General features: G+C 43.7%; 1 protein-coding gene across 2 annotated transcripts in view; it reads left to right on the top strand.

Moving 5' to 3' along the window:
• The first annotated feature begins 630 nt into the window (after positions 1–630).
• Positions 631–7758, top strand: part of CUNH5orf15 (chromosome unknown C5orf15 homolog) — a 15214-nt gene continuing 8086 nt past the window's right edge. For both annotated transcript variants that reach the window (XM_012514306.2, XM_023713269.1), the window contains exon 1: positions 631–804. In XM_012514306.2, coding sequence (XP_012369760.2) covers positions 672–804 — 133 coding nt within the window. In that variant the 5' untranslated portion in view covers positions 631–671. The remainder of the gene's footprint in view (positions 805–7758) is intronic.

The following is a 7758-nucleotide window of genomic DNA, read 5'->3' as shown; positions in this document are numbered from 1 at the left end:
ACAGATACAAAATGGACGTTCATCTGTATCCTCTTTTTTTGTTAAGTTCCGTTATTTGAATATTATAGGTGTGTTAACTCAGCAAAATATTCTAAGAGTCCAGTACTCCATAATAGTATTGGGTCTTCCGCTTCACTGGCAATGTCAGAAGTTGCTGACCTGAGTCCCCTGCAGCTCAACATAACAGCATGGCTTTACTTCTTGTACTTCGTTTTTATACTTTACTGCTGGATGGTTAAGACTAAGGTAAAGCAGGACCTATGCAGCAAGAGTTGTAGCTTTTACCTTAGTGTCTCCCGCAAGAGAATAAACCACTAGTGACTTGTCTCCTTCACCTTTAGGGGGAGGAGGCGCGAAGTTCACTTTCATGACGAGTCTAACGGTTGGATCTTCCTTTAAAAAATGTTTTCAGCTCCTCTGACTGGCTGTATAGTAGCCATCACCGGACCTGAATGAAGCATCTTGCACACCGGGTCCTCAGCCCACTGCAGAGCACAGACCGCTGACTCGTCCCGTAACTCCTCCTTCCTCCGGATTTGCATTCTTAGTCCCGCGCCGCGCTGCAACGTCATCACGCTGGGACGTTAATGACTAGGCCCAAGGCACCTCGCGCAGTATCTGACGTCATGACGTAAGCCTAGCAACCGCGCAGGCTCCGGGACAAGTCCGTTATGGCTGCTACCGCCTTGGGAAGGATGAGAGGGGCTGTGCCAGCGAAGCTGCTCTCCGGGTCGGGGATGCCGGCTCCCGCGGGGCTCGCGCGGCCGCTGGTCCTGGCACTCCTGGCGCTGGTCTTGACCCCTGGTAAAGGGCGGGCACGAGGAGGCGCCGAGGGTGGGCGCGGGGCGGAAGACAGGCCCGGCCTCGGAAGAGCGCTTCCGGGGGTCTGGAGCTCGCGACGGCGTCGGGCAGTCTCTGCGGCCCGAGGAGTGGTGTTTGGAAGGGGTTTAGGACTGTGGGGTCCTCGGAGGCTTGAGAAGTGGGCTGAGAAATTGAGGGACCCGGGGAGCAGGGAGGGGGTGTGGCGGCGGGTTCTGGGGAGCCTGGAAGAATGGCGGCCACGGAGAACGGTGGACGTGGGTCAGCGGAGCTCTTGGGGATGGGGAGGTAGGACGGTCTCAGCGAAAGGGCGGAGGAGACCAGGGCTGAGGAGGTCGGGACCGGGCGGTGTGGTGTCTGCGGACCCCGAGTCGGCACCGGCAGCTCCAGGAAGGAGGAGCTTTTCCACAACGCGTGAGGCCCGAGGGGACGATCGAAGTGGGCAGGAGCGGTGACCCAGCGACTGGACTAAGCCGAGAGCATTTCAGAGAGGGAAAGGGAGGGTGTTGTTTCTGGGTACTGGTGCATCTCTGAGATCTCGAAGCTTCTGGAAAAGAGCCAGAGAGAGCCCTGGGGTGTGGGACTCCTGAGGGGTTGGGGAGAAGGGAGGTTGGGAACAAAGGAGTTTCTTTTTCTTTTCTTTCTTTCATATTCTCTCTCTTTTTTTTTTTTTTTTGCGGTACTGGAGATTGAACTCAGGACCCTGCGTTCGCCAGGCAAACGTTTATTCTACTGAGCTATCTCCCTGGCCCGGGAGTTTCTTTTTGAGCGTGGTCGTTAAAGAACGCAAATATAGCATGTGATGAGTTAACCCACACAACCCTGGCTTATTTTAGTGGATCCATAGGATTTGGTTGAGAAAGGGTTTTTAAAAAATGGCAAATGTTGCATTGTAAAACAAGATATTGTAAGGTTTGTTGAAAAATGAGGAAGTCTATAAACAAGGGCCTGAAATTTGGTGGGAAAAATCTAGTAATAACTTAGAAGTTCGTAAGTAAGACCTCGTTTAGTAGAGTCCCCATTCTGTTTTAAAGTCCGAGACATAAACCTTTTTCCCAGAATCTTTGGATTGAGTTTTTGGATTGTTATGGGGAAAATAACACCAACCTGTTAGATGTGAGATGAGCTGCGTTTGAGGTCTCAGCATCCGGGCATGAAGACTGAATCACAGGAGGAAATTAGGAGAGTATCGTTGGAAATAAAAATAGCTTCTGGATCCAGGCCACGCCCACAGTGGGGGCCACTTAGGCTCTTTTCAGTAGTATTTTATTTTATTTTTAGCGGAACCGGGGTTTGAACTCAGGCCCTTGCGCTTGCCAGGGAAGCGCTTATTCTACTGAGCCATCTCCCCGGCCCTTTTCAATAGTATTTACAAAGTGAAATCACACCATTGGTACAATAAGGTTAAGATGCAATTTATAGGATTACAAGCATTGTCACTTAGCTAGTAGTGATCTAATAGGGAAATGAGCCTGGAATTCAAGGTACATGTAAAGAACAAAGGAATTCTTGTGAAGGGTTGGGTCCAGCTGAACCACTGTGCATCTGATGCCTCTGGGCCCACTGGGCCAGGCAGTGCTAATTACAGTGTCATCGCAGGTTGCTGTTTCCTTGCAGACCTGTCCCAAGGCTTTCCTTTTTCACATTCACCACCAGTCTCGGTCTTTGTCTTGTCTCCTGTGCTGACTTCCTCCAGGGCCCAGTCCCTCTCTGACTGCAGGTTAATTTCAAACTTAATTGTCTATAATAAGATGAAAAATAGTGTGTACCAAGATAATTTTCTAGTGCAACAGGGAATGCCCCACTATACATTTCTTTACTGCAGTGCTGTGGATACACTCTCAGTGCTCCCTCAACAGCACTGAAGGCCAGTGTGGACTGCCCTGTCAGCAGTATTTGCAGGCCTTTAGGGAAGGACTGTGGTCCATTTTCACAAGGCCCTTTCATTATTAGTGAAATGTACTCCAGTAATCCTAGCTGTGAATGAGTCTGAGGCAGGGGGAGCACACATTTGAGTCTGCCTGGCAGTTTAGCAAGATGCTACCTCAAAAATTAAGAGCTATGATATAGCTCTGTGGTAGGGTGCTCCTGGGTTTGACTTCCAGCTGTGGTACTGGAGAGTGAACAAAAAAGTGAGGGACATTTCCCTGATTGATGCAGATATGCTGTTCTTAAAATTCTTGAGTAGCATAAATGTGTGTGTATGGGTGTATATGTGTGTTTTCTGATACTGGGGTTGAACCCAGGGATTTACCACTGAGCTGCATTTCTGGCTTTTTTATTTTTTGAGACAGGGTCTTACTAGGTTGTTAAATTGCCCAGACTGGGCTCAGATTTACAATCCTCCTGCCTCAGCCTCCTGAGTGCTGGGGTTACAGGTATGTGCCATCACGCCTGGCTGCATTTTTTTTTTTTAATGTATTTAGTACAGGGTTTACAGGGTCTCACTACACAGATTGGACTTGTAGTGGTCCTTTCTTTTCTTTAGCCTCCCAAGCCCTGGGATTACAGGCGTGCACCACCAGGACCATTTTCAGTGGCCATCTCAGCATACCACAGGGGTGGGGGTGGGGGTGAGGGTGGGGCCGGGGATGGAACCTGGCTGCTGTGCTCTGCCTAAGCAGGCCCTTTAATCTGCTGAGCTATCTGGCTGGCCCTTCATAATTGTTTTATTAACTAAGAAAAAAATGACATTGAAATATTTATATTTCCTGCTGGAATGCTTAAGAAGTGTGATTTGGGGATATATGTCTGTGAAGTAGTTTCATGAGTGACTTTTCCCTATAACATGATTGAATATCTTGTGTTGGGGTGAGGGAGAGGCAGATGAGGTGTGTGGAGTATTGAAGTGTCCTTACATTTTTTTTTTTGAACCGGGGATTGAACTCAGGTCCTTGCACTTGCCAGGGAAGCGCTTACTCCACTGAGCCATCACCCCGGCCCACCTTACATTTGTTTTTGCTAGAGCCCCTAAATACTGCTGTAACTACTTGAACCCTTTAGGAATGCCATATTTTTAAATTGAGTCTTTTATAATAATGATGTTATACATTCAGATTATCCCTACTGAAAATAAATGAAAACTAGTATATATGCTTTTCACAGGAGAGCAGCTTCATTGCAATAGAGTAGTATTAGTAAAGCTTAAGTAATACAGTATCTGTATTTTTTAGCATGTCTGTTGAATTTCAAAGTAATCACTCTTGTGGTAAGAAAATTAGAAGCTAGTATGTGTTCCAAATTTCAAACAGGTTCAGAAGTTGGAAAGTTACCACATTAGATTTATTTAAACTTGTTCTGTGTTAGGTTTCTTAAAATTTCAGTGCTTATGTATGTTCTTGGCAGCCTGTAAGAGGTTTTTGATTTTATGTTTTTGTTTTGATAAAATCTAAAGAGTTAACAGTATTTTGATCAGGGGATGGCTAACTTGTGTCTTAAGTCTTGTCATACCATCTCTTTCTTTCTTTCTTTCTTTCTTTCTTTCTTTTCTTTTTTTTTTTTTTTTTTTTGCAGAACCGGGGATTGAACTCAGACCCTTGTGCTTGCCAGGGAAGCACTTATTCCACTGAGCCATCTCCCTAGCCCCCCCTCCTTTTTTTTGTCATACCATTTCAAAAGTTCTTGCTTCTCTATATTTGCCATTGTTAGGTATAGGGTAAATGTGTGATGCATGTAATTTTTAAGTAAGTTTTCTCAAACCAGTGTATGAACAAATTCTCAGGGTCATCAGCATTTGTAAAAAATACTTTTTTCAGTGCTTGGAATTGAACCTAGGGCTTGCACATACTAGGCAAATTACATTCTCAAATTTGAGAATAGTTTTATTTCAAGACAATTTTTAAAAAGGGCCCAATAGATGAAGAGAATTTATTTATTTATTTATTTATTTATTTATTTTGCTATATTGGGGATTGAACTCAGGACCTTGCACTTGCCAGGCAAGCGCTTATTCTACTGTGCTATCTCCCTGGCCCAAGAATTAAATTTTAAAAGTTTTGTGTGTGTGTGTGTGTGTGTGTGTGTGTGTGGCAGTGTGCCTGGAATCAAACTCAGGACCTCATGCTTACCAGGCAGGCACACATTGCGCCACTGAGCCAAATCCCTGGTCCTTTTCTTCTTCTTTTTTTTCTTCTTTGAGTCTTAGTATGTAGCTGTAGGTAGTTCAGGCTGACCTATTAACTTTCAGTGATCTTCCTGTCCTAGCCTCTTGAGTGCTGAGATTACAATTGTGTACCACCATGTTTGGCTTAAAATGTTTTATTTTAAAGCTAAGTTTAGCTAGAGAGGCATTATCAGATAGGAAAGGGAAGAAGCAGATGATTTAGGAGTCTAAAGTACCATATTTGTAGAAGCTCAGCAATTAAATCCATAACAGTTGTCACTTTGATCATTCTGAATACTCTTCTCATGTGACTGGATCAGCTCTTCTGATTTGAAGGAGAGGAGATCAGACTATGAGTTTGATTGATCTGCTTTGTATCCAGTGTTTCAGATGAGTTCTCAATTTATTGTCCTATGCTGCATTTGTGTATTACTTCCAAGTTATTTCTTAAACAGAATATATTTTACTTAGTGCTGGGTATTGGAGTTAGCCAGTGAATACAGTGATGTTGGAAGTATTCTTTTTTTTTTTTGTGGTACCAGAGATTAAACTTGGGACCTTGTGCTTGTCAGGCAGGTGCTTATGTTGCTGAGCTATCTCCCCAACCCATAAATATTCACCCTCTTTTTTTCTTTTTTGACTTTGGAGGTATTCTTAGAACAACTGGGCTTTACCTGGCTGAGGTCATGAGAGGGGCTTTTCAGATCTGGTAGCACAGAGATGCTACTTGGGATGCCAGGTGGGATTTGTGATGGTTGGGTTGAAACATATTTAGTGAGTACTAGTTTGTTGAATGAATGCCTGATGTTAAATAGGCAATGGAGACAGAGTAGAACAGCTAGGGAAATTAGTAAATGTTAATGAGAGAGAGGATTGGGAACCAGATCTGTTGGAGCTTGTAGGTTATTTAAAAAAAAAGACTTTGCCTTTTGAGGAAGAAGGAGAGTGGAAGAGTGAGAGCAGGAGTCATACCCCAAGAGCTTTAAGTAGGGCCAGGGAGATGGCTCAGTGGAATTCGCGCCTCCCTGGCAAGCGCAAGGGTCTGAGTTCAATCCCCGGTTCCGCCAAAAAAAAAAAAAAAATCAAAAAAAAAAAAAAAAGAGCTTTAAGTAGACCAGTGACCTTATCTCACTGTTTAGGATGACTGTGGCCCCTCTGGTGAGTGTGCACAGGAGGGTTAGGGTGCTGTAGGTGGATCAATCAGAGGCTGTTAGAATAACCCAGGTGAGGTGAGCCTGAGCTGTGAGGAGGTTCGGAGGGTCAGGGAGGTGTCTGCTTTGGACTGCATAGCAGCACTGGAGACGTGAAAGCAGTTACAGATTGGATGCGAAGGTTTTTTTTTTTTTGGCCGGCTCAGCCCACCCTGGGGGCAGGGCTGGTGTGGTTTGTGGTGCTGGGAATTGAACCGCCGTCCTTAAGTGCTTGTTTAAGCTTGCCTAAGCAGGTAGGTGCGTTAGACTGCTGAGCTATTTCACCAGCCCTGCGAAGTGTTAAGGAAACAAAATCTGTTGATTTTTGTTTGTTTGTTTGTTTGTTTGTTTGAGTGACCAGAAAGATGGAATTACCATCAATCAAGACAGAGACTGTAGGTAGAATAAGAGGGGAATAGAAATTCATTTCTTGAAATCAAACTTTGTTCATTTGAGATTGTTACAAATTCAGTTGTAGTTATAAGAAATAATATAGATGCCTTTTCACACTGTACTCAATCTTTCCCAGCAGTAGCATCTTGCACAATTAGAATGTTGACATCAGTACAGTCAAGTTGCAGGGCATTTTGTGGTCAAATTTTTTTTTTTTTTTTTTTGGTACTGGGAATTGAACTCAGGACCTTGCACTTGCCACTGCCAAGCTATATCCCCAGCCTGGTCATACTTTTTGACTTTCTAAAGCCACCCCTTCCTTCCTGAACTTCTAGTAGCTACAAATTTGTTTTCCATTTCTATGATTGATTTTGTTATTTTGAGAGTCTGATGTGAAAGGAATCATACAACACGTAACTTTTGAGATTGGCCTTTTGTTACTCAGTGTTGTTCTCTGGAGATTCAACCAGGTTGTTAAATGTGTTGTCAGTTCTCCTTTTTTTTTTTTTTTTAATAGCTGAGTAGTATTCCAGCAGATTTTTTTTTTTTTTTTTAAAGGCTCTTACTAAGGCACTATTCAAACAAGCCCTTTTCTCCCCATTTCTTTTTGTTTTGCTTTTTGGTCCTGGGAATTGAACTCAGGGCCTCGCTCTTGCCAGGCAGGCTCTGTGCCACTGAGCTGCATACCCTAGCCCCTGCTGAGTAGTATTCCATGGCATGATATACTGTGCCTTCATTACCTGTTGAAGCCTGTCTGGGTTGTTTAAAGCTTTAGGTTATTAAGAATAAAGCTGCTGTAAACATTTCTGTTCAGATTTCTGTATGAATATAAGTTTTCATTTCTCTGCGATAAATGCCCAGGAGTGCAATTTCTGGGTGATGCAGTGATTGTGTATTTAGTTTTAAAAGAAATTACCAAGTTGTTTTCTGGAGTGGCTATCTTGTTTTACATTCTTACCAGCAATATCAGTGATCCTTTTCTGTGCATCCTTGCCAACATTTGGTGTTGTCATTGTGTTTTATTGTAGCCATTCTGGTATGTGTGCAGTACTATCTCTTTTCATTTGCATTTCCTTAGGGGCTATGAGCTTTTCGCAGATCTTGCCATCTGTGTGTCCTCTTTGGTGAAATGTTTCTTTGTGTCTTTTGCCAGTGTTCTAACAGGATTGCTAGTTTATTGTTATTTTTGAAGTTTGAGAATTCTTTGTACTTTCTAGTAATAAGTCCTCAGTGGGATATAGTAGTTTAAACCCT

Source organism: Octodon degus, unplaced genomic scaffold (assembly GCF_000260255.1).
Source record: "Octodon degus isolate 3935 unplaced genomic scaffold, OctDeg1.0 scaffold00029, whole genome shotgun sequence".
NCBI lineage: Eukaryota > Metazoa > Chordata > Mammalia > Rodentia > Octodontidae > Octodon > Octodon degus.
This window is presented reverse-complemented; position numbering and strand designations above follow the sequence as displayed.